Here is a 27176-nt window from a genome sequence, read left to right on the forward strand (position 1 = left end):
TTCAAAAAATAGAATGGCCAATGTTCTGCCATGATGGTTGAGTTAAAACTTACAATGCTATTAACTAATTTCTTGTTGCGTTTCAAGACAATATTCATTAAATAACTGGAAATGTATGAAGAAGTATCCTTTTCAGGAGTTTTGTCATAAGATAAACACGTTTTAGTGATCAAATCACTTTCAGAATGCTTGTAACTTGAGATTTCATTTTTCTTCCAACAGTGACCTGTTTTTCTCTAGAACAGTTACTCAGAAAAATATTTTCAGCTAGTCATAAGAATGACTTCCTTAGAAGCCCTTTCCTTTGTACTATTAAACAGTCTGGAAAATTGCTTGCTTGACTCATTCATGCTGTCAAAATACACTACAGGCTTAGGCTAACCATCCATTTTCCATTTCCTAGAACAACACATGTAATTTATGTATGAAGTTCTAAAGTTCTAAAGGAGCAGCATTTAGAGTTTTAGTACCACTTTCATGTGTTGATAGTTTATAAGACTATATCCACACCCACAAAGGATATGTCTGAGGACTGCTGCTTACGGAAGAAAAGTTTCACACATTTAAATCCATTATACTTAAAAGGTAAAAGGTAAGAGGTCACAAGAACAAAAGAAGGTCTCTTTTGTTTTAATAGACTATGTTTTGTTTTGTTTTAATAAGCTATCATCACTTTTAATTTCAGTGCTACAAATGAGACTCAGAAATTCAAAGAGAACATATAATAGTTATTAGGAGATTACTCTATGTGGAGTTATTTGGAGATACTAAGAAATAAAATATGTTAAAAAAATGAAATTCTGCCCAAAAAAATAAGTTATGAGTCAAATAGGTCATCTCTGGAACTCCACATTTGTTGACACACATTATAAGACTTAAAAGTAACACTTTTTCTTTTATCAACTGGCTATTATAATTAATAGAAAACAGATCACAAAATGAAAGGTATACAATAAATGAAAACCTGTTAATTATAATCAACATACATTAAATAGCATTTTTTAGGGAACAGAGATCATAGGGAATGTCATTTAGAGAGAAAAATTATTTTTGAATCAGAAATCTAATAAAGACATTAATGAAATGAAGTGACTCCACCTTCTTTCTAACTATGAATAAGAAATTACTAAGTAGGTGAGAAGATATTTGTTCTCTAAATCCTGTTTTAAAATTTATCTACAGCGCTAATCAGAAAGCAAAGCGAGCTCTGTGTCAGAGTCTGGAGCATGCAAAGACTTCCAGATGGTTTTATCCTTAGGAGAAAAATACATCTTCTACATAGATTGTGAAGTCGTGGCAAAAATACTATGTTCCCTGAACCTCTCAGCAATGTTAAAAGAGCGATTGTTAACCAGGAGCATATAGCTGTTTAAAAATACATCCGGCCATATTTCTTGGCTTAGAGATTCCAAGTGAGTAAGTCTAGCTGGTAGGGCAAGCGGTGGTGGGGAGCAGAATGGGGGAATATGCTTTCCCAAGACTTTTTTGCTTTGTGCCGGAAGCCTGGAAAAGTACTCGAGATGCTGTTTGGCACACAGTGGGCATGCCACGTAAGCTGTTGACTCACTTGAAATTAAGTGGATCCTACTGTTAGTAAGGTTGATCACTAGGCAAGGGAAAGGTTTGGGTCTAGTAGGTATTTGGAGCGTAAGTGGTCTAACTGACAACATCTCATATAGTCTGTTCAGTCCTAAGCTTTTCCCATTTCTGCTGTTAAAAGTTCTAAGATGGTAGGTCTTTTGAGTCCAGGATTTTTTTTTTTAAGATTTTATTTATTTATTTGATAGAGAAAGACACAAAAGGAGTGGGAGAGGTAGAAGCAGGGAGCCCTCTGCAGGGCTCAATCCCAGTATCATGACCTGAGCTGGAGGCAGATACTTAAGGACTGAGCTGCCCAGGAGCCCCCGAGGCCAGGGTTTTAATGGGCATTTCAAAAAATAAATAAGAAAAACAGTCATGTTATGTTCCCTCATTCTTCAAAAATCAGGCTAGCCAAATTAACCAGAGGTGACAAAAGGTTATAGATCAAAAAGACCTAGAAGGTAAACATAGGGAGAGGGTGGTCCTCTAGTATTCTGAAGCAAATGTATTCTGAAAAAGTAAGCAAACTTAAACGTGGAGTTCCTAATCCAAGAAGGATTAATAAGGAGCACCTTTATTAACATGAAAGTCACTTTCATCATCAGTATCTCAATATTGCTTCCTAACTCAATATTTCCGTAAACGAGAGAAAAAGAGAAAGAGACAGAAAGAGAGAGAGAGAACGCACAAGTGCACGCTCCTCGACCGTTGATATTATCTGTAGAGACTTGTCTGCTGGAAAATGTTTCTTTAACTTTGGTTTGGCTCCTACCTTGGAGCTGATGGGAAATAAAAACTTTTCCATGGATTAGAGCCAACTGAGCTGCTAAAACAAAAGGTAACATTCATCAGTGAACCATGGTACCATGATCTCATTCTGAGGGTTAATTTTGTTTTTACCTTGAGTGTGGACTGTCTAAAGTTTCGAAAAAAATCAAACAATTACTGTTAGAGAAACTAAGTGAATATCAGCCTTATCTTACATGTTGTTATTTACATGGAAAAAAAATTTTTAACTATGAAACATGAAAGAAAACAGAAGATAAAAAGAACTCGTTTGATTCTGAGCTTATTTCGCTTAACTTTCCATCTCCTCAAGCCCCCAACCCCCCACAAAATGTGTGTGCCCCAGACACATATACATCTGGCTTATTACTTCTACCTATCTCCAGTAATATGTAGTTTCAACAAGAAACCATTCTTAAGGAGAAGTGAATTTTTATCAATAAAACATGAACATCTGAGGGTGCTACCTCCCTTGATTTTTAAAAGAAAATCCAAGGTTTTACCCAACTGCTCACAAAATATCAATTGACAATTTAATCCCAAGAAGGCTTTACTGTATAATTTTTGCAACCTCTAAAAAGTTGAAGACAAATTTTACTTTCCCTGCTCCCAGAGGTCCTCCTGCACTTTCTCCTAATTGGTTCACATGTTAAAAGCCTAAACAGCCAACTCAATCAAACAGACTGTAAGCATCTCCTTTGAACACATATTTGATCCTTTTTCAACATCAAGTAATACAACTAACTCATGGCCACATACTACATCAATACGCAGCAGAAGAGAATGGGTAATAATCGATATCCTTAACAAGAAGTCAGGAGCACAGCTGAGTAAATCAAACAGTAAATGCACAACTCATATCCTGGATTAGAATGTAACAGAATGTATACACAACTGCAAAGGAAAACCTGAAGCTAGCCACGGGAAACTACTAGGCTGTATTATTCCTTAAGAACCAATAAAATCAAGAAGCTGGGATTTCGCCCGGCTTGCTGCAGAAAGCATATACTCTCCTAGGTCTAACCAGAGTCAAAAGTCTCAAGCTCGTGAATTAGGCAGCACCTTGAAAGACCTGGGAGCAAAGGAAACCATTTCACAGAGCTAGAGCTGGATCCCTGTCAATTCGGAGTAATAGTGAAAGGGGAGAAATGAGGATGTGGTGAGTGGGGACGAGCATGGCCTTGGATACTTCTTTACACCTTTAAAGAAGGAAGTGCTAGATAGTTCACCAAGTAAGTGAGTATATACAGGCCTAGAAAGAACGAAGTAGGGAGAGGGCAAATCATGAAAAAGTGGGACTTTAATATTCAACCTTCTACTCTGTGCAAGTATTTTATTGAATAAACATCAATTTTATTTTTGAAAAAAGTCCTAAGTGAGTCTTTTAGGAAGTAATTTACATAAATAATATAGTGTTCAAAATATCAAATGTGAATTATTTACTTTAGACCAGCATAGAGCTAAAGGGGCATTAGTTTTAAATGAAACGAAATTCAGAACAGATGGCTACAACTACTTTTTCATTCATGGGTAACAGCAGTTAGAAATGGGTTACCATGCACAGACAATGATATGAACACTGAATTATTTCATTAATACTACTCTCAATGAGTTTACCGTCAAGAGCTACATACCTTGAGAGGCTGAGGGGTATCTTCTCTTGATAACAGGTAAGTAAAAAAGCTAGGATGTGATACGGCATATTTATATACATCATCCAGATAAAAGTTGGTTTTGATTTTTTAATCAAGTAATGGATAGATCCCTTTGGGACAGTAAGCAAACTGATGTGGTATTTATTCTGATATAAGGCAAGTTCCTCTTCCAATGGGAAAGAGAACTTGGACTGAATTCCAGCACCATGACACAAGCAAGCACACTAGCAGCTCCCATGTACACGGACTATTTATAAGGATGCAGACACTGTGTGAAGTGACCTGGATTATAGAACTGATCTCACGGACTCCACATGAACCTTCAAAGCCAACATCCTGAGCCTCCTTTTATAGAACAGGCGCAAACAGTCAGTAAGATGTAACCGACAGACCCAAACCCAGATCCAGCTGAATTCTTGCTCTGGGCTCTTAACCAGCTCTTACTCTTTGCCTTAAATATTTTTGCATATAGCTTTGGCAAGTATTCTGAAGATCCTACTTTGATGAAAAGTTCCAAGGTAGCACTGGGACTAAGAGAAAACCACCAGTGGCCATTTTCTCATTATCCCTGGCACCAATATTTATTTGCTATAAAGTAATATTCATTATAAATTTCATCCCAAGAAAAAGAACACAGAGGCTAAGCCAGATATTCAGAAAACACCAATCAATCAATCAACCTAACATTAAAACAAACTAGGGAAGAAAATGCCCAGAGAAAAGAAGTCAAAGAACAAAACATACTGCTCACTTTTCCTGTGAACAATTTTGTCCTAGACATGAAATAAGTTTGACTTTTACATCGTTAGACACGAAATAAGTTTGACCTTTACACCATTTGAATTTATATTTCGAAGACAACTGTGTCAAAAATCTTTCTAACTAGCTGTTTGACTAAACTGATACATTCAAAAAAATGGCCCCAAGGTTGGGAGTTTCTAATCATTCAAAGAAAGGATCCTCCTAATACTTGTGACTGATGTTAAAGGTTGTCTGTTCGCTTTTCTCCACGCTATCATTCATCTAAATGAACTGCTCTGTGAGAATATATATTTCCCACAGGGCATTTTAAATCATATAATGAACACTAATATTTGAGATACATCTCTTGACAGTCCAGAATTACAATTTAAACTATTATTTACTAATACCCAGGAAGCTAAGGTATTTTATATTCTTAAGTCCATGTTTTTCTGAGAGCAAACATGCTTTTTCTGCCATATCGCAAACAAAATGCAATCAGTGATGCTTATATTAACACAGAATGCAAAAGTCTTAAGAATAGTGTGAGCTATTTTAAAATTGAAGTATTCGTGTGCAAAAATTTCCTTTCACTGAATCTAGATATTTCAGTAATAATAATATAATAGTTACCATACAAATATACAAAGAACTAAAATGAACTACTAAAATTTTATTCTGAGCTCATTTTTAAGCTATGATATTAAAAGTTATTATAAACACATAAATGAGACATACACTATAGAGACCTATAGCATAAACTATTGCAAAATGGTTTGGCTTTTAATTTTATACAGCATAACTTAACCAAGACTTACAAAGGCTTTTAAGCATATGTTTTGGCTTGTTTCCAATATTATCATAAAAGCCCAGTAAAACTCATAAAATAAGAATGAAATCTCAGTCTCTCACAAAATAACAGCTCATGCATTAGAAAAATTTTTATTATACTATTTCTTTGACTAGAAAGCACATTCTATCTTCTGCAAAAAAAAAAAAAAAAAAAAAAAAAAAAAAAAGGTAGTTATGAAATGAAAACCTCCTTATCTACTGCCCTTTACTTCCCTTCTAAGCTTTGTCTTGGAATCCTGAAATTCTCATTTGTTTTTTTCCCACAGCAGCCTATTATTCTGATTTGCTAAATTGATTCCAGTCTGGCATGACTTCCAAAATTCTTCTTGATCTAACGCTTAAGAGTTCTCGACATTATCAGACTTCTAGCTAAATTTAGTTAATATAAATTTCCCACATTAGATGAGAAAAAAAACCTCACTAGTGATTATTCAGGGATGGCTTTTCGAATTATGAGAAGTGGTAGTGATCGTGATTTTAAAAACTAGAGTTGTCTTAAACGCAGGCAATTACAGTTACTCAACAAATACTTGCCCAACTATGTCCACTGTTCAAACAAGCGAACTCACTGATAATGAACAATGTATTTGGTTTGCACAAGACCACGGTGTTGGGCTTCCTAATGCTGCCCAGTTTATACTAGGGAAATTCGGAGTGTAGGCTGAAGGCACAGGCTCTGAAGACAGGCTGCCTGGGCGGAATCCCAGGTCAGCTGCCTCCAGACTGTGCCACCTTGTCCAGATTACTCAATCAGTCTGAGGTCTCATCATGTTATATCATCAATAGTTAATGATCAGATCAGGAATGCAAAATTAACCACTTCTATGTGCGCTACCTAAAAACCAATCTGACTCAGGTTGCTCTTGCTAAATGATGGAACGTGAGGATGGGTCTGGTATAAATCTCTGACCATGTAAAAATCAGTAAACCTGTTCTGACTAATACAAACACACAGCTTCTCTTGCAACACACATAACCGTAGCTGAAATTCATCTGTTATTCCTACACTAACTATGCAACAGTTTACCGTGTTTTTCATAACAAACCTCCTCAGATACATGACGACATTTAATGCCTGCTTATATTTTACATGGGCAAATTTATGTTCTACTGGGAAATCTTAAAATTAAAGAACAGAAGAGTTAAAAGAATGTCTTAGTATTCTATGATCATTCTAATTTTCATTGTACTCCTCAGAAGCTCAAAAGTTTTGGTAACCACTGGTCTAGTAACACCCAAAAAGGCAGGGGCCCTGTGAGTCATTCACCCTTGCAGCTGGACTGCCCATCATGATGTCTGGTACACAGCAGGTTATGAATGACGAAAGCGGGGGCGGGGCAGGGGGTGGGAATGGATTGCTTTCCTTTGGTTGATATGCTTTGGTTAATATGCAGAAGTGGCAAAAACTTGAGTCTGCAATTTCTTTAAACTCCTAAACTTTTAGTATAAAAACATGTTTCTGGGGAAAATCTCTCCTCCAGCATTATTCATCCTCAGTGCAAAATACAGAAGCCAAGAGTACCTAAGAAAGAGTTTTTTAAATAATAAATTTTCATTTCTCACTACGCACACCTCACCCACTATATGTATGTTACATGTTAAGCTACTATAGGTTAATTATAGTTCAAAGGCTCTGAAGGAGCCCACCTATGCAAAAACGTACAATGTAGATGACTCTTCTTCAGTGTAGGTCATGACTCATTGGTTCATGTGAGTGTAAGTCAACCTGTAGGGGTTTTTTTTGTTTTTTTTTTTTTAAGAAAATTGGATTTTCTTATGTGGACATTTGTTTTCAATGTATTACTGTGCTATGATTCATGGAAGGCAATGTCTGGCAGTAAAAGTGTATAAGAGAAAAAAAAGTTCAATAAATAAAATCAGGATGATAATCTTTTCTCGTGGCTAGATTGAGATTTCATTAGTTTCCACTTAACCATGAAGAGATATGAGATAATGTGAAGAGAGATAGTTCATTCAGAACACAGATCTTTCTCAACAGGATTCTTTTTATAAATAATGAATTCTTTAGTTATTTCTTTCTTCATGGTTCAATTCTTGGTTGCCTCCCTTAAAGGAGAATTGTTTTATGAAAAACAATGTCATCTACCAAAGAGGAACCTTATTTGGGGCATGATAAATTTGGCTGTGTTTCTCTCCAAACAACCCCCTTCCTTTTTTTAATTTGACCCATTTGGTAAGCTAACACTCTTTAGTTTTAAAAGCTTCCTGGGACTGGGAGATGTCACTAGACTTATTTCCAGTCATGAACAATTTTAGGATATTAGATGAGCAAAGATATCTGAAAGCAAATTAACGTCTGAATGCAGTAACATGGAAAAGAATGAATTACGGATGTAATTTATCCGTCACAAGCAGATCCTAAACACTGATTATGTCCATGCTTGTGCAGAAAATTGAAAATTATAGAAAAGCTCCCCAGCTTTTCTAACTTTAATTTTCCATGTTATACTTTGCGTAATTTACTGTCAACTATTAACAGCAGATGCTTCTTGCCTTATTTGAGAACAGCCTGGACATAAGTGTAAGTGACTCTGAAATCCAGAAGCCTGACACAATGAATCTGAATTTTATGCGGAGAGATCAATTCTGACTCAAGAGGCCTGGAGTTATATGGGGTCTTAAGGAAACAGAGTGTTGGATTCTCATTAAATACTAAGTCTCAACCTAACATGAACAGAAATTCAAATATAAATGTGGTTGAATAAATGGAGACAGCTTCAGAAGAATCCTTCTGGGCCTAAAAAATATGACTTGGAGTTAAAATATAGGTGGTTCCCAAATGACCAATGATGACCCAGGGATAACTACCCTACTTTGGTGGCCCATGGCTATGGGAACTCTCTTAGTAGGGATTCCCTCTAGTTCTCTTCCCACTTACAGTTTGAGAGTTAGTAGTTGTGAGAGGGAATGGAGGGAAAAAGGAAAGATAAACCACCAGAGGCATTTCTGTCTCCCTTCCCTAAGTGCCCTTTCCACAGACCCTCTAATCGCTGTGGAGAACTTCCCCCTCTAGACTCCATCACCACCACCCATAATATATTGGTCTCCCTGTTAGCAATTAGCCCCTTAAGGACTTCGTTTTTTCATATCTGCCTACCCAAAGTTTGACACAGTAAATGTTTAAGTTATACTCCTTGAATTGTGGCATACCCATCCCCTAGACCTGCTGGACACCTTTCATTTCGTATCTGGGTCTTTATTGTTGATCTTCTCACTATGTCTTACAATAAAATAGCCAGAACACAAAAACATATATTTTTTTTTTTAGTTTTGATATTTTCACTATCCAACTGTGCTACTTAAAAGCAACAGTATCCAAACAACAGCTAAACTTTTGAAAATTTTAGGAATGAAAGGGAACAGAAAAGAAGCTCATCAATAATATTAAGTTCCACAGTGGACCAGACTCAGGATTAACAAGCTGTACATTTGAAAAGAAAGCAGGCTGAGGTTATTTGTTTGTTTGTTTGTTTGTTTTGAGGGGGAGGGTAGGTCACTTGGAAGGCACTGACAAAGAAGTTTTCCCACCCTGAGTAAGCTCTGAACTACAGTCCATCATCCCATACCATCTTTAGTCCCTACTGATTCTGAACCACTGCTCTGTGGCCAGCCAGCCCTGGGAACAGGAGCAGCCCAAACATGAAGCTGGGGAACCTCTTGCAGTTCCTTGCAGAAGTTTAGGAGAAACCCCTCTCCTGCACCAGGCCCAGACGAATTTCTGGAGGACTAAACTGAAACCGGAAATGTACCGTTCCCATAGAAACAGTTTGACAAAAGCCATTATGGTCTATGACACTAGCAATACTTAAGATGTATGAAGAGATGGCTCTCACCCTGCTCTGCGGAACCCCATGGGTTTCACTAATAACCCTATTTTCCCAGGTTTCCCAGGTAGTATTTGTACTGAACTTTAAGTCGAGCATCCTAAGAGTTACTTGACTTCCCGGGGTTGGCCCATTGACTTAACCACACCCCTTCTGTGGAAAATGCTTTCTAAACAATTAAAACTCAGAATATGGCTTTTTTTTTTTTTTTTAATTCATTGGGGGGGTGGCTATCTCATCTCTACAGTGACTACCTACTGAAGATGACTAATTTAAAACCATTTTCCAGTAAGACCATACACTTAGAATATATAATCTTAAAAAGTTGGTGGCACCTGCTATTTTGTGGCTATCTTGTATTCACTTGCTGATTTATTTGTGGACTTTAAATATAATTACCTCTGATTATTCACTGTTTTAGGCTACCTGTTGTAAATCTGCCTTAAACATTAATTTTTATTCTTAAGCACTCCTTTGTTGAATCCTTAGGATGTGGATATGTAAATTAAGAAGCGAAGTTTTAGAGGAAAGTGGTTAAAAGGGCAGGCTGCGAAATCAGGTGACCAGGCTTGGAGTTCACATGTTACCAGCTGAGTGACCCTGTGCATGTGGCAATCTGTGAAGTGGGAGGAATATCAAGAACCCTCTCCGAGGTTTTGTGAGCACTAAATACTGTGAAAAAATTAAAAGCACTGAAAATACTGACCAGTATATTACAATTTTCAATAAATATCAACTCATTTTATTTCATAGAGAGGAAATAAAAATAAAATATATTTGTGGAAGAAGCAGAAACAGATGCCAGAATAACTACAGATTCTTTTGTTGAATAAAGTCACTTGAGACCTGTTCTTATGACATGCATTCCGGTTACAGTTCAGTTATAATTATATAATCGTATATATATGTATATATACACACACACACACACACACACATTGACAAAGGAAAAATTTTTAAAAATGAAGCAATTTTCTTTTTTTTATATAAGTAATAAAGCAATCCATTTGTGATATTCCAGGTTTTAGTGACTAAATATAACATGATTTAGTTGTCTAAATGTCTCTGGTTATCCAGGACTGAAGACTGATGATATGTTTACCAAGATAAGAAGATGTAAGTTTCTCTTCAGAGGTGGTCTCCCCTCAGCAACCCCCATACCTAAGTATTTTTCAGGAAGAGTTACTTGATTCTGGATTTTTCTTCAAAAAAAAAAACTCTCTTTCATCCTCGTGACTACCCTCCTGAACATTCATTCTTCCCTTCTACCTTATCCATCCAGGGGCCTAGTTTTAATCAGGACAACAGCTAAAAGAATATAGTTCCCACAAATGAGCAAAGAGGGAAAAGGGGGTGAAGCAAATCAGGAAACAGACTCTTAACTGCAGAGAACAAACTGATGGTTACCAGAGAGGAGGTCGGTACGGAGATGGGGGAAATCATGAAGGAAAGTAAGAATACACTTATGGTGATGAACACTGAGTAATGCATAGAATTGCTAAATCGCTAAATGATAAATCTGACACTAATATAACACTGTATGTTAACTACATTGGAATTAGAAGTAAAAAAAAAATAGTATTTTTAAAAAGACTATAGTTCCCAGCCATCCTTGCTGCCAAAACCAGCCAATGAGCGGCCAGGATAAATCACTAGGTGACGCTCAGAGGACGAGAGGGCAAAGACGCCTAAGTAAGCTAGGATGTGGTTGGTCTCTTTTGCCCTTGCCGCTTCCCACTTCCCAGAATGAACCTACGATGGCTGGGGCTGCACTGGACATCTTGCAATTTTGAACTAAACCTCAGGTTGGAAGCTGTGTGCTCCTCAGGACTAAGGATGAAGACAACCAAGTTCTAGGGACAGTGACGTCATCATATAGGCCTGGACAACTAACATATCAACCCTTAATCTGTTTATGCCATATGCTGGAGAGGGAAAGGCTCTATTACTTAATGCTGGACACAAGTCCTTAAAGACAAAATGTCTAAGTAATTTCTGCATATTCAGAGAGAAATATAAAGAAGGATCAGAACCATTGGTTCTGAAGCTAGGGACTGTTAGCAAGCTGGGAAGAACTCAGAGATATCACAAGAATGAAAGAGACTGCCAAGGCCCAAAGGTGTCCAGGTGACACCCATTCAGTCAAATTATAATATATGAGGGATCATAACTATCAGTATTTTCAAAGCACAAAGCACAAAGTTTTATCTCTAACAATAAATCAAACTTTACCTCAAAGTCTTTCAAAAATGTGCCAAAATACGATAGATAAGGCTTTAGGTGATGTGCATTTGATGTTATTTGCATGAAAAATATGTATTTGATAAAACCTGTGCACTTATTATAAATGACTATTAGGATAAGATCTCCTCACCACAATGACTCGTGTATAATGAAAGTCACAAAGAAATCACATTCTTTAAAAAAAAGAAATCACTATTCTAATAATCGATTATACTTCAAACAGCTAAGTAATTCTAATGAGGCTTTCCACTTGCTTTTACTGGTTTCTGCTTATTAATAACTATCATTAGTGCTAAATCAAACACTATCTATTTAGTTAATCCACTTCCCACTGACTGTCATAATTTTGGGCCTGTTAACATAGAAAATTGCTCCCTGATTTAAAAGCATGGAATGTGTTTTTGCTAAAGTTAAAAAAAAGAAAGAAAATTTCCTCAATAGCATCTCTTTGTAAGAAAATAAGAAGCTTTGTCTAAGACTGCAGGAAGGCAGAGATATTGCTCAGCATGAAAGGTAACAGATTAGTGATGTTGATAGCTGAAATCCTCTACTGATCCTTGGCAAGGAGAATGACAGAATAAACTTCCCAAACGAGGTCCCTAGGTATCTGTGCTGGAACTGAGAAACATTCAATTTCTCACCTCTCAAGTGAACTGGGAATATGTCACACACATCCTGGATAAAAGATCTGCCCCACCCTAAATGAATGGGGCAAATCTTTTAAGTAACAGCCTTCTACATGGAATTGTTTTGAGGCTATTTATGGACTCAGAATTCTGTATTAGTTCAGAAGTCTGAAATACAATTCAAGGTTGAACTCAATTCTAAGTGCCATATTGCTTTAGGTGTAAATTGTTTGTCACACACAGAAACTGAAGGGAGGTTTAAGGAGGGAAAAAAAAAATAGATGCAGGATACCAAAATCTTACGAAAGGAAACAAAGTAACTAGTTCTAGAATTAGAGCCTTAGGTAGCATGATTCAAAACATGACTTGAAATTTGTCCAAGTTTTAAAATTTTAACTCATTTAAAACCTATTTTTCTAAAAAAATTCTCATTCTAAGAATATGAATAGGTAACTGAATAAAACTGTAAGTACTGGGGCACCTGGGTGGCTCGGGTAGGTTAGGCATCTATCTTGGGCTCAGGTCATAATCCCACAGTCTGGAACTGGGCCGCATCTAGGGCTCCCTGACCAGTGGGGAGTCTGCTTCTTCCTTTCCCTCTGCCCCCTTCCACCTCCACTGGTGCTAGCTCACTCTCTGGGTCAATCTCTCTCTCAAATAAATAAATACATAAATAAAGAAATACCTTTGGGACCACTTTATAATGTCCAGTTATGTTACCTTGTTCCTGTGTGATGAACTAGAAGCTTGATTTTCCCTTACTGGCTTTAAGTTTTCTAGTTGCTCATTTATCTGGATGTTTACATATTTGTATGCCTTCTAATAGCTGAATCCATGTATTCTGTTAGGTCTTCAGAAGCACCTTAAATGTGTTCACTCAGGGCCCGTGAGCCCCTGCCACTTTGCAGTGGAATCTGATCTCTGATATCTCTATGACAAATCTGATTGGCTGGGCTAGAAATGTACACAAATGTGTAGAATAGTGAAATGAACCTTAATTATCTAAAACAAAACTGCCTAACTTGATAAGAAAACAAGTGAGTAAAGTTCTCAAAGGTAAAAGAATTTTGCTAGATTTTTAGAAAATAGATAGTAAATATGAAGGTTATAAATATCGCCCTTCCTGCTGCACCTGAAAAATGAATGGATATCTGAAAAAGAAAAATTCAGTAAGCAGTAGTCTTTTTGTATTGATCACAGGGTGAAAGCATACTTTTTTGATAGCATAAGTAACTTGACATCACAATAAAATACATTCCAGGCTTTCTTTAAACAACTACCTAAATTTTAGTTGAGTAATTATTACTGAAGAAAATAGGTAACTTGCCAATTAACTGTTATTTAAATCATTTCTAAATCTAGTATTTTAATGGCAGCTTTCAGTGTTGACATTTTTCTTCAGGTTTTGGGTTTTTTTTTTTTCCCTCTTTGGTATCCCTTTCACAAGCTATAAATAAATCCTTTCCATCCTAAAATAATCTACCTTTTCAAATGTTCACCATTTCTGAAGTAACGAAAACACTCGAATCTATAGTGTGTAAGCAATCTCATTCTCAATTTGAATATATTCTTAGACTGCTGTCAATGGAGACTACAAGTACAAAAGCAAAATTAAGTGAGAACAATAAAGTGTATAAAATAGTGTTTAATTTATAAACTAACACACAATATTACAGCTTTTGCTCTCTCTTCCTGTTATTATTCTACTTCCAACATGCTTAATATAAACACATATTCCTAATTATCGTGTACTCTCATTTCACTTAGCAACACATCTACTACGATATAGAATTCTGTGTTTTCACACAGTACATTTAATCTAAGTTATTTAAACTTGGAAATCACCGATATGCAACTAAAATACTATCAGCTAAATTTCCTTCCTATTACCTTCAGCAATATACCAATTGATTTCTTCTACGTAAATACTGTCTTGAACTGTTCGACTTCTGTTTTTAATGAAACAAATCCTCTTCTAAGTAGAAGTCTGCTACGAACGTAAGTCACCTGGGAGCCTGGCCAAAGTCTGCAACAGCACAGCTGAAGGCTACAGCCATTTCACAGGGTCCTCTCACAGAGTATTTGGTTTGCTTTCCTAACTTGCTAAAAATAGTAGATTACACAGGCTACCTCCATCTCATGGCTCAAGAACTCACAAAAGGCTGGACTATGGATTGTAGGAAAACATACAACACAATTAAAGAAGTCAGGATATTACAAGCTTTCTAGATTCCTTCCGTTTACTCTCTGAAACAATACATATGATCTAGCGGTTATTGGCATGGAAACCTCATAATGCTCCCAAATTTCAGAACTTCAAGCATGAGTCACAGAGTTACCTTTAACTGTTAAAGTATGTTTTTGATCTATTTTAGCCAAAAAGTGTTAGTTATAAATACATATCTAAGAAAGGTGGCTTTTGAAACATGAATACTTAATTACATATTCCAAATCGGTTAAATGAATTCTTAATTTGATTATTTCACTAACATTTTAGGAGCTATTGTTCTGGGTATGAACCTCCACCACAAATAAATTTTGTTTGTTTTTCTCCTTATTCAAATCAAAATATTTTCCAAGTTTTAGACAAGATAAATTAAATTCCAGTTTCTCTTAGAAAGACAAAGAACGAGGACAAAGTTTGCATTGATTAGCTGCTATAATGAGTTCATTTCATAAGTAAATTTAAATCTTGAAATTACTCGTTATTAAAAAAAAGTCCTTGATGTGGCAGTTCAATCTTGTTAACCACACAGCATGTCATTAAGCAATGCTGCTGTTTTACTCAAAGGGAGACTGTTCTGTGTCCACAAGTGAGCAGCCACTAAAAAAATATTTTGAGATGAGAAAATAGCAACTGAATTTTAACGTTTCACAATGTTTCCAAGTGCTGTGGAGGCAGGTCTTCTGTGAAACCACTCAATGTCACAGCCAAGTTTAATGTCCTTCATTTGGTAGCTACGAGTGCACCATCAACTGTCTATAGGATTAAAAATTGGATTTACTAGTAATTGGGTCAAAACAGGGTTACTTATGGACACAGCTGGTTACCGACAAGTGTAATTAGCCATTTGCCCCTCATTTTATAGGCCCTCATCTCTAATTACACCTAAATTCAGTCAGCAGGAACTCAGGAATATATATTCACAAAGGTACAACCACTGTGCCCTTCGTCGATGCCTTTCCAAGGAAAGTAAGAGAAATGCCCGAAGATAATTCCTAACTTTTGGCTTATTGATCTTTATGACTATGACATGAAGAAATAATCTAATACTATTAGATACCTTTGTTGTTGTGAACACTTCCCTTGATCTACTACTCTGAAGATAATATCCTTGAGTCTTTGGTGAAAACTTTGGCAAAGTAGGAGCCCAAGCTAAGCCAAGAAGCAATTAACTGAAATAGTCAACTCACACGTTAACTCAACACATCAGAGTTAGTTAGGAGTTAACGTATGAGTAGACTACTTCATTTAATTCACCCCATGTTATTAAAGAAAGCATTTTTATTATAATAGCACTTTTTTTTTTTTTTTTGCAAAAGACAAGATGGATCTATAAAACTTTTACTTCTCTACAGATGTAGAAACAATAGTGACTCCCCCCAACTCCGCCATCCACAGATTCAAAGAGTGAATTCTACTGGCACATTAGTTTTTAAAGGCAATTCAATTAAACCAAATAAGTACCAGAAATCTTCACATTTCTAGTCTTGACCTTGAATTTCAGAATAAAGACACATATGCTATCTTATTAAAAGGCACATTTTCAAACTTGATACCTGAAATACGAACCAAAGACATTTCTGAATGTCAAGACATATTAAAGCAGATCTTGTATTCAGTATTATGTTGCCCAACAAAAGCTAACTTTTAACACTTCTAGCTGAAACTGTTACAAATTTCAAAATGATCAGGATCCAACAAAATAAACTAAGTTATTTTACATTAGAAGTTTAGGAGCTAAAAAAAAAAACAATCCAAGTACTCATATTTAAAAGTTTCTGCTTATTTATGAAACTCAACATTCAACAAAGTTTATGCCTCAGATAGAGTACTGGAGCAGGAGAACCTTAATTCCCTATTTTCCACAAAATTCACTGCTTCTGGCCTTAAAAGAATATGCTTATACAATACAAAGGAAACCCACGATTTCATAGTGTTAATATAAAAACTCTAGCCAAGTTTAGCTGCCTAGAAATCTGTTCTTTTACAAGCAATGGTGCAGCACCTTAACAAACAAGGGAAAACATATCATCTTCATTCAGCTATTGCCATGGCCTTGTAAAATCAATCTAAGCATATGCTAACACACCTATCTATCTATGTTTACTATTTCTATAGACATTGACATTGCTATAACTAAGTAAAAAGTATGCTGATACTCTCTTTTAGAAAAAAAAAAAAAAATACTGCATTAAAAGACTGATGAAGTTACTCATAACAAACAAAGTTTGGCCAGACATGGCTCTATTGCTTCTCAATAAAAGTCCCCCTCCCCCAAAAACATTAGTAAGAACACACCGTATATATAACTAAACTATTAACAAAGCAATCCATAATTCCAAACTCAAGGGACTATATGTCCATATCCCCTTTATTCAATTATTGCGTATCCTTAAAATAATATAATAGTTACTCACTTTCAATGAATCAAAGCAGGCGATTACTCGTCCATTTTCAACTTGGCAGCTTTTCGAAGGATGTGCAAATTTACATTCCGTGTCTGGCCGTGAGCAAGTCCCCCTTTGGAACTCTCTACATACTTCCAGTGTTAGCCATTTTGTGTCCCGAATTGGTGTGACACTAACAGCCATGTTTAGATTTTACAGGTAGTTAAATTTTTCAGTGAAACCAACAAACCCAACCCCCCCACAAAAAAAAAAAAAACAAAAAAAAACAGCAACAACAACCCCCCCCCCCAAAAAAAGCTGAACTGATAAAACTGTAAAATGATGGTGAAAATGTCCCCTCCAAAATACTTTTTTCCCCACTCCCTGCTTTAAAAGTACATGGAAAATTTTGTTGTCAATATCAAGGAAAAGATCTCCCACTAGAAATTCACAGCATGAAACTGTTAATTCAAAGAGGTTTTGGTTTTTAGAGAAATACTAGACTCGTAAGTAGATGAATGTTTAAAAGTAGGGCCTCGAATCAGCCTTGTGCTCTCAGTAACCCCTTCCCAGTGCCAATTTGGAGCCCAAAATGCAAGCATGAAAACGTGGCAGACCCTCTGACACCGAATTTCCAAGCTGCTTTCAGCAAAGTTGTCTGAAAGGGAATCTCCTCACAGCTGAATTTGCAATGGAGTTTGGTGGTGCAATCGGTATTGATTAGTTTGGCATAGACAGATGAAGCAGTTTAGAGCAAATCGAGAAAATGATTTTTTTTTCCTCCTTGATTTCCTGGCAGAAGAGATCTTACTTTTTCAGCAAACTTTTCTTTTAAAACTAAAGCAGCCTAGGGCAATGCCAGATACTTAGAGCTTTTGTCTTGATTATAAGTAGAAATGGGGGTGTCTGGGCTAGAGGTGGAGGGTGGATGTGCTGTCGTCACAGTCTAGCTGGCAGCAAGCAAGGCAAAAGCAGAGACTGCTCTAGAAGCGGGTCCAAGCAGCAGAGACGTCAGGAAAGGCACTTCTTAGTACCAACCTGTAGAAAAAAGAGATAGGTTAAGATTTACTAAGTAGCACTTCACTGATGTCCTACAGTATCACAACCTTGCCATGTGCTACCAGACTAAGTAATATTCAAGTCAGCTTTTCTGTCTCTCTGTCTCTTGCTCATTCTGTCTCTCTCACACATATACACACACACACACACACACACACACAATACTTACAGTGAAGCATATTGCAGCCAGCCATCGTAGATTTATTAAAAAAAGGGGCCGTTTCCCCTTGTGAAGCAATGCATGATAGAGAGATAACCAATCACAGATAGTGTTGCAGCAATATTCTGGGCAGAAAGCCAATAGTGTGGGTTGTCTTATGAAAGGTCGCGCCTGTCAGACGTTCATTACTATGCTATAAGCACAGAAAATGTCCATCAGATGTGACTTATTCCACTGCAAGAGGACGAGCATGTGGGTTTTGAATTTACCCAACATGCAGTTAGTGGACTAAACCATGTTAGTTTCAAAACAGCTTCTAAGACAAGTCCAAGCACTTGAAGATCATTACCGGTGAATAAAGGCAAGGTTTAAAAATTGCAGCTGACTTCCAAGCTGCTTTTCCCTCCGGCTCTGCGCAGGGACAGGCACTGAACAGCCTGCTCCCGCTGTCCTGACACGTGAATAAAAAAGGAAAGGGGTGTTTACAAATGGTACATTCTCCTGACCTATCCAATTCACTTCCTTCTAAAGCCCAAGTCCTGCCCCTCCACTGAAAGCAGCTCTCATACTGTAAAACTATTCCATTCAGCCGGCAGACACTTTGTCAATATATCACAGGCAGGCGAGATGCGCACAAAAGCATCCTTTATTTGAACATTTTTGAAGCAGAAGCTGAGGTCATGTGGGGAAAATAAGGAGTGCAGTGTTGTCAGTGTGTCTGGCAAATCTGAAGTCAACCTCAAGGGGGAAAGTGATTCCATCGCAGAAACATTAAATATTAAGTGAGCAATTTGATTTGGGCAGCACGATGCACTTCGGAGGTACGAACGAAGCCGGACGTTGGGGGCTGGGGGCTCTCCTGTCGCCCAGTGATCTACTACGAGGCTGCTCCTAACAGCAGGGCGTTTTTGCCTCTCACGACTTACTTTCTCTTTCAACCGGGATGAAAAAACTTTCTGAAAATGCTTAGTACTTACAGAAACAAAAGTGCGTAGGTTTTTTTTTTTCTTTTGAATGTTACCAACAAAGGAAACAAGGCTTTAATAACTCCAAAAATTTCCCACTCCACAGAGGCACTGGCACAATATAATAATGTTTGATCACACTTCTTCTAAGGCCAAATATGGTCAATTAGCATATGGTACATGTGGAACCATGATTTGGAAACCGGAATACAGGATATAAATGTGTAAATATAGAACCTGAATAGATCTACCTATGGATATCTAGCAGAATTCTGAAAAATTTTCTTTTAGGATTAATAGTGTCTTTCTTCTTTTTTTTTTTTTTTTAAGATTTTATTTATTTGTTTGCGAGGGAGAGCAAGCATGATGGGAGGCAAAGGGAGAGGAAAAAGTAGAGTCTCCACTGAGCCGAGGGCCCAAAGCAGGGCTCAATCCCAGAACCCTGGGATCATGACCTGAGCAGAAGGGCAGATGCTTTAACCTACTGAGCCACCTAGGTGCCCCAATACTGTCATTCTTAATACTAATTTAAAAACAAAACAAAACAAACAAACAACAACAACAACAAAAAACTAGCAGAAGCCAGGTTTAAGGAACACTGTAGTAAGACTACAACTTAAAAAAAAGGGGGAGCTAAAAAGAACCAACTCAAGAAATATTTTTATTTTCAAAAAACTTTCTGGTCCTACCTCCTAAATATATAAAAACAAAGTCAAGTTGGTCATAAACTCTAAGATTCATCCACCCTCCTGACTCTGCTCTACACTCAGGATTTCTCAACTACTCCAGACCTTTAGCATGTATCCAGCTACGGCCAACAACCTCTTCTGTCCTTCTCTCTGGAATCTTCAAGTGCTTCACCTGTAACCATTCACCTACTTTGGAAGCCAGCTAAGATGTCACTTCTCCAAGAAACACCCAAGATGTCACTTTCTCCATCTCCACCCACCCATTTATTGGCACAGCCTTTTCTGAATTATCTTTGCATCCCCATATGGTGTGTTACTCCCTTCTATGTATGACCCACTAAATTATAGGTCAGAAACAATGTCACTCGTCTCAGAACCCCAGTGCCCCGCACAGTGATGGAAAATATATGGAGCTCTGTAACTTTGGTAAATTAAATGATTGATTACTACATCCGGACTGGAATTACCTTTAGGGTACAGAAATACATAAACACACATATGAACACACCCTATAAACAAATGTATAACAAAACACATGAACACAAACACACACACCATCACTGCCTCTATCAATTACTCTATTCTCAGGTCACAGGGGCCCTCCCACTGCCCAGGAATCCTCCCCCAGCCCTGGACAGCTCCCTCAGACATTCCACACAGCAGCTTTTCTAAAGCTTCAACACTTTCAAGCCCTTCCTCCTCCATATTCCTCTCCCTAGCAGCAGATGATGGTCTTACATGTCACAGATATTTCATAGTGAAAAGAGCAGCTCTCAGGCAGGAGAGAGAGGTCTCATCTTCCCACCACCCATCTTTAAACAATCTTTCTGTATGTTTCATTTTTCTCTTCCAGTTTTGCCTTCCCTTGCACACCGTAAGCGTCTGCCTTGACTCACTCCTTCTCAAAACACCCATTCCCTTTACATTCCCTCTACCCGTGAATAACCGGCCTTGACCACATGCTTTCTCTTAGTCCTCAACATACCGAGGTAGCTCTGAACTCGAGGAGGTGGTGTGGCAGGAGAAAGGGGACCCTGCCTAGCTACGTGTCCTTCCTCTCCCTAATGCTCTTCATCGGTTGTTCCCAGACCCATGTCTAAAGAGTCATCTCCATGTGCCGTTTTTCTGCTTCTTCAGTTTTGAATCTGTATCAGTGTGACCTCCACACTCCCTACTTTCTGTTCAGCAATGGCCATCAAGGCTCCAGTTTGAGCCAAATCCAAAGACTACCCAAGTCCTTATGTTTACTTGACCTCTAACAGCAGCTATAGTTCTCTCTTTCTTGAACCTTTCCTGTCTTGAACCGACACATTCTAACCTTTTGATTTCTCCCATTGCTGCCCCTGTAGTACCCTCCCTCAGAGAGAGGAGCTGCCGAGAGCTGGGAAGCCTCTTGGCGTGTACTATGCTGGTGTAGCTCCAGGAATGGTTACGTGTTAACCCTTTGTTTGGTGTGACACACTTCCTCATCCCTTTGGCTTGGTAAATCCCTTCTTATTTAAGTTGCTATTCAAATATCACCTTCTCTGGACGGCTGCACCAACTATACTAAACACTATCCATCTCAGAACAGCCTCGGTATGTTATAGCTCTTGGAACTTTGGCCCCCAAGGTTATAAATTCCCCGACAACAGGGCCTACCACCACTTTTTATTTTATCCCAGTTCCTGGAACATAACAGATGCCTTTAAAATGTTTGATAAATGAATAAATTTTATTCAAACTCACAGGAATAAACATGTATATAAGGACACATCCCCAACAGCAAGGAAATAGTTCATCATGACCTGCAGGGCCCAGGTCCCACAGCATGAAAAAGGATAATGGTATTACTAGAAATATCTTCATTGGTCAGTGGTTATGTCTAAATACAACCACAAAATCCATTTCCAGAGTTGATTATTTTTCCTTTTTTTTTTTTAACCATGCTCCAGGCTTAATCTCACTCAGGCACAAAACACACTTTAATTAGTAAAATGCTTGCAAATGGGTATTTTGGACATTTTTATTTTTCTGTAGCAGAGATATTCTACTCACTTCAAAAAGAGTTCCTGAAAAAAATTATAGATAGACATGTATTTGTAAGTTCAGTACTATTTTAATTGCCAAATGTATAGGCAAAGATGATAGTCAAAATGTTTCCTATTATCTAGGCACAGAGACTGAGCAGTCAAAATGGACACCAACCTTTATGCTCTGTTAGTGTAGCTGCACCAGGCAATGAGTGTTGCAGTCCTTGATATGGGGCACTGGGGTAAAGAACTGAGATTATATCTAAACTTCTGGTATCAGATTATAGTACTATTTTATAATCCTCTTTATTCAAACAGAAGAACTTGAAGGAAGACTGGAAGTCTTCATAGTTGGAAAAGGATCAAAGTAAATTAAGATTGTGTGGGATTTGGATCAATACTGAATTCTCAAAACATTATTTCAATTAGTAATGGATATTTATTCTAGAGATAGAGAAGGTGCTTAAAGTGTATGGGTAATGTCTGCATTGTAAGAATTCTTACAAACCTATTTGTTCTAAAATTATGTGTTGTTTGTAAATATTACTGAGGAAAATATTTCTACTGTAAAGATATTTACTAAGAGGTAAATTGTTTCTGAAGGAAATGCTTGACCTATACTTCAACATATTATAATAAACTTCCCTGCACCAAAAAAAAAAAGAAAAAAAAAATTGGACCATTTAATAGTTTTGCAGTAAGAATCAAACTTCTTAAAACGGATATAACCACAAGCCCTCTGGTACCTATTGATCAAACTCCAAACACTAACTGAAGAGCTTCTCCCATGACGTGACACATTCTACAAATAAGCATGTTCTGCTGTAAGAAGCAAGATCCAGTTTCTCCTTGAGTAATATCAGAAATCACATACATTTTCTACTTTAAGATACGAAGAGGGAAATAGGAAAAGACATGAATGTAAAGCTGGAGGGTAGGAAGCTAAGAAAAGGATCAAGGATAAAGTAAAACAGTGTGGTATATTGCTAATAATGAGTCGCATAGTATATATTAGCATCAAAACGGACAGTGGATAGCTTTGTATGGCTACTTAAGGGCTGCCTACATACTGCAATAGAGGCTAAATGGGTGCTTGCAAGGTAGAAGACTGAAATTCTGTTTTGGAGAACTGGATGGCTTCTATGAGCAAGGCTAAATGTCTTAGTCATATACGTGTGATCATCATTTCAGTTCTTTTGAACCATATATAGGGAGTTTGGTCCTACTGCCTCCCAGAGCAGTTAGCTGGGAATTTGGGGGACTTTTTTCATAAGCTTTTGATTTTGAAATAGCTTACATATTAAGGAAGTTAACAAAGTAATTATTTGAGGTTTGGTTTTATTTTTTTTTGTTTTGTTTCACTTTGTTTTATTTTTTATTTACTAAGACAGCTTCAACATAATTGGAAAAGAAAGTCAATTTCACCACACAACATTTGAAGTTGACAAAAAGAAGCCCCTTGCCCCAAACCATAACTTTTCCCCCAGACTCGCTAATGTCAACAAGTCCATAATTAGCAATGCATGACATTAGTGAATTAACTCACAGTACAATTTTGTCCAGGTCTTGCCCCAAATATTAACAGATTTCAGTACGCAAACCAACTAGGCATTTCTGGAAGCTGTACAGCAATTTCTCTACTCATTAAGGTACTAAATAGAGTAACAAGACCGTTAGTTATTACAGGGGGAAAACTGCAGTCTGAATGGGTTAATGCAGTCTTCAGCAGTATTCAACTCCATATAACAAAAAGCTGAGATCAGTGTTTCTCAGCAAGGGGTAAGCACACTACTGGTAGCACCCATGGCCATTTTAAGTGAGGCAGAAACAACATATTTTAATAGATGCTTCAGAATGCAAAAACTAGCTCATCAAGCCTGTGATTACATGGATAGCATTGCTTAGAAAGAAGCTAACATTTAATAAAAGTAATTTAGAGAGTAAAACTAATATACCAAAAACAAACAAACAAGCAAACAAAAACAAAAACCCTAAGTAAATATATTGGCAAAAATCATGAAGGAGATATGAAAATAACTGAAGTTTTAGAAATACTGCTGAGAAAAAAAGATAACTTTTAACCACACATGCTGACTATTAATGGGCCCGGCCACTCGAACACATTGCACTATGTTAGAGTGACAAGCTGCTGCCAAGAAAAGGAAAGTTTACTAAACTCAAATAAGTCATCTATGGTCTGTCAAAGTACTCCTTTACAATTCTGGAGGGCTCTATATCCTAAATCACCAAGTGATCCCTTACCAGAAGGATAATGAAGGGGCCATGATTAGAAGATACACTATTGCCAGAGATTAGAATTCCAAAAGCAACTAATTGAATAGCACTCAATAGAAAAATGATTATTGTCCCTCCAGTGTTGATATTTAAGACCAAAGAAAACAGGAAGCTTCGATGCAATGATTAAAAAGTGAATTTTGAATTGTCTCCTGTATCAGGCAAAATTAAAAAAAAAAAATTAAAAGCCTTAAGACCGTTAGAAGATAAACATCATGATGGCAGTCTGTACTTCTTCTGTATACTGGCTCACTAGCTTTGCACCTAATTTGGTCTTCATCTGGTCCCTACTGCAAAGTTATCTTCCTGGAAGCTTTTCCAGCCACTATCAAAGAGTATCCAACTTTCTGTTCCTCTCAACACCAGCACAGGCTTGCCAGACCTTTACCTTTCTTTCTTCCTTTTTTTTTTTCTTTGAGGCACTTATTAGTATTTGGTGTAATATTATGTAACTATTTTACTATCTGCTTATCATCTACTTTTGCCATTAATATGTAAGTTCCATGACAGCAGGCAGCTCTCCAAGCCAGTTCTCCACTCAACAGCCAGAACCGAAAGTGCCTCATCCAGAGAAAGCCAGCAGTCTGTTTGTGGGATGAGTAAATATTTCTTAGTATATCTGCATACTAGTTTGTAAGTACTTTACAAAAGGTACAAGGCCTGTTTGATACACTAGCTCTGTCACCTTTATAACTGACTGAAACCAGCATCAAACTCCACTCACCGGAAAGAGAGCATGAGGCAATGAAGTCAACAAAGACTGTATTTATGTACCTCCTCAATTATGAATTTGATGGAAGATTTTCTTATCCACAGAATAATGTGAAATAGTTACATGTGGCTTTGCAAATTTAAAACACCTAAATAATCATCTGTGACTTCCTGACAGAATCAGTCTTCAGTTCTGGCAAAAGAAGGGAAAATTTGCAATTTTTTCTGAGGATATTCAAACAGGCAGCTTTTTAACATTTCCGGCTATTCTACAAGAAAGTATAATGACATAATACTATAATGTCACTTTATCGTTCTTCAGGAAAAAACATTAAGCGTATTTAGTGTTTTGTCTACTTTACATATTATACAAAGAAGTCATCTTGTTAACCTTAACACAGTCATTTCTGAGCTGTCCGTATCATTTAATATTTCAAAATAACAAACAGGAAATCAGTACACAAACTACAACAAAATTAATAATGCTGCTAGGTGCTCAAGAGCTAACAAATCTCGCCATTCTGGCCATTTTCAGGAACAGCAATACACTGACCCAAATGGAATCTACCAGTGTGAAATTAGCATGACAAAACTGAGAATGCCAAAACGTGATATTGTTATTCTCAGTGCAATGCCATAATTATAGACTTTGATTCTAAAGTTTACCCAAATGAGTTAATTTTATTTGGCATAGTAACTGGGGGCACCACAATCTTAGTTTTAAATTTTTTACATTTCTATCTTTTGAATAGTATCACCTAACTTCCTACAAGGTTGGTGGCACTTCAACTTAAAACATGTTTAAATATGATCTCCATTGCATGAGAAATGGTAGCAAATTCATCTATGCTTCCCTAATAGTGTTATTGCCCAACTCAAAAAGAACTATGAAGTTGGTCAGTGAGAAAACATGGCGCCCCGTGCATCAGTGAGATCTGCTACATGCATACCTCTCTGTCCCACTGTCCCAACTTTCCTTCCAAGGCAGAAATCACTCTCACAACTGGTGGTCATTAAGGTCCTCTCCACAATTAACCTGTGCCTGTTTTTCACTTGAGCAGACTCAACCAATTGAGCTAAATTATAAAGTCTACATGAGAAGAAATGACCATATATATATATATATATATATATATGACATACATATGTATGTGTACATATATTTGTGTATATATATATATGTATAAATATATGTGTGTATACATATGTACATAGACAGTGCATGTGAGTCAGAGTACACCAAAAATAAAGTATATCTATTAGAGCCAGATTTAATCATAGTTGTCACACTTCTCAGAATTTTTAAAATCCTAATGTGGCAATAACCCTCAATACTGTCAAGTATATATAAGTACAAAACCTCCACTTTAACAGATGAATCTTGAATTTCCAGATAGGTCTGATTTAAACCCTAACACAGCAACCTCAATCTGGGAAATTTCACTGATTTATTTCTATTGAAGACAGCCCAAAATATGTGGGCAATTATTAATCATTATGAGAAATCTAAGTAAAATGTATGTTAATAGTTAAATAAAGAGATCTCTATTATTATAAAGAGATAATTATTCTTCAGAATATAATGAATGAAACCAATTATAAATATAGTATGGTATTATATTAATGGATCCAATTTAAGTAATTAGTGGACTTCTCATGACACAACATAGTACATAAACAATTTCTTTCCATTTAATCAGCAAAAATCTCTATCATTTTACAAATGTATCTCTAACTGCAAACTTTACAAATACTCAGTCAAAATACTTACTGCAAACTTTACAAATACTCAAGCTATAAATCATCCTATAAATATAAATCATTCTATAAATATTTCTATTGACATATTTAACCTTAAAATCTATCTTTTTAAATAAACTTATTTCTGATAACAATAAAATATTAGAATCTTTTTAACTTCAGCTTTTAAAAAAATCACAAATTCACACACACTCACATATAAAGAATTCTATTTTCCCTAATTAATAGTGAGTCAAGACCCCATTGCTTTTCCCTAATTTAAAGGATGAAGGAAGATATGTAATGAAACAAGGACATGCACTGGTAACTCCTACTTTCACTTCAGTGTAGCTTAAGTATCCTTTGAAGAAGATTCCCTATAACTCACACACTTAACTAAGTCTGAGATGCACGCAACAACAAATTATGCTCACATTGTTGCAATTGCTATATAATAACCCAGATCTTCAAGCTGAATTTTGCAGAAGTCTAGAATTTTAAAAGCCAGTCCACATAGGGAGGCATATTTAGTTCATACCTATAGGTCTCAGTATTTCTTACAGGGCTTAACATAATTTTTTTTTATTTGAATATAGTTGACACA

General features: G+C 36.7%; 1 protein-coding gene across 17 annotated transcripts in view; it reads right to left on the reverse strand.

The window, feature by feature from the left end:
* MBNL1 (muscleblind like splicing regulator 1) overlaps positions 1-27176 on the reverse strand; it is a 200411-nt gene that overhangs the window by 125869 nt on the left and 47366 nt on the right. For 9 of the 17 annotated variants that reach the window (XM_059163721.1, XM_059163722.1, XM_059163727.1 and 6 more), the window contains exon 2: positions 16972-17979. The exons of 5 other annotated variants lie outside the window; for them this stretch is intronic. In XM_059163721.1, coding sequence (XP_059019704.1) covers positions 16972-17145 — 174 coding nt within the window. In that variant the 5' untranslated portion in view covers positions 17146-17979. Of the gene's footprint in view, positions 1-16971; positions 17980-18169; positions 19657-27176 lie in introns of those variants that run through there. 3 more of the 17 variants (XM_059163731.1, XM_059163735.1, XM_059163720.1) reach the window with 2 other exon arrangements.

The sequence above is a fragment of the Mustela lutreola genome, chromosome 2, assembly GCF_030435805.1.
Source record: "Mustela lutreola isolate mMusLut2 chromosome 2, mMusLut2.pri, whole genome shotgun sequence".
Lineage (NCBI taxonomy): Eukaryota > Metazoa > Chordata > Mammalia > Carnivora > Mustelidae > Mustela > Mustela lutreola.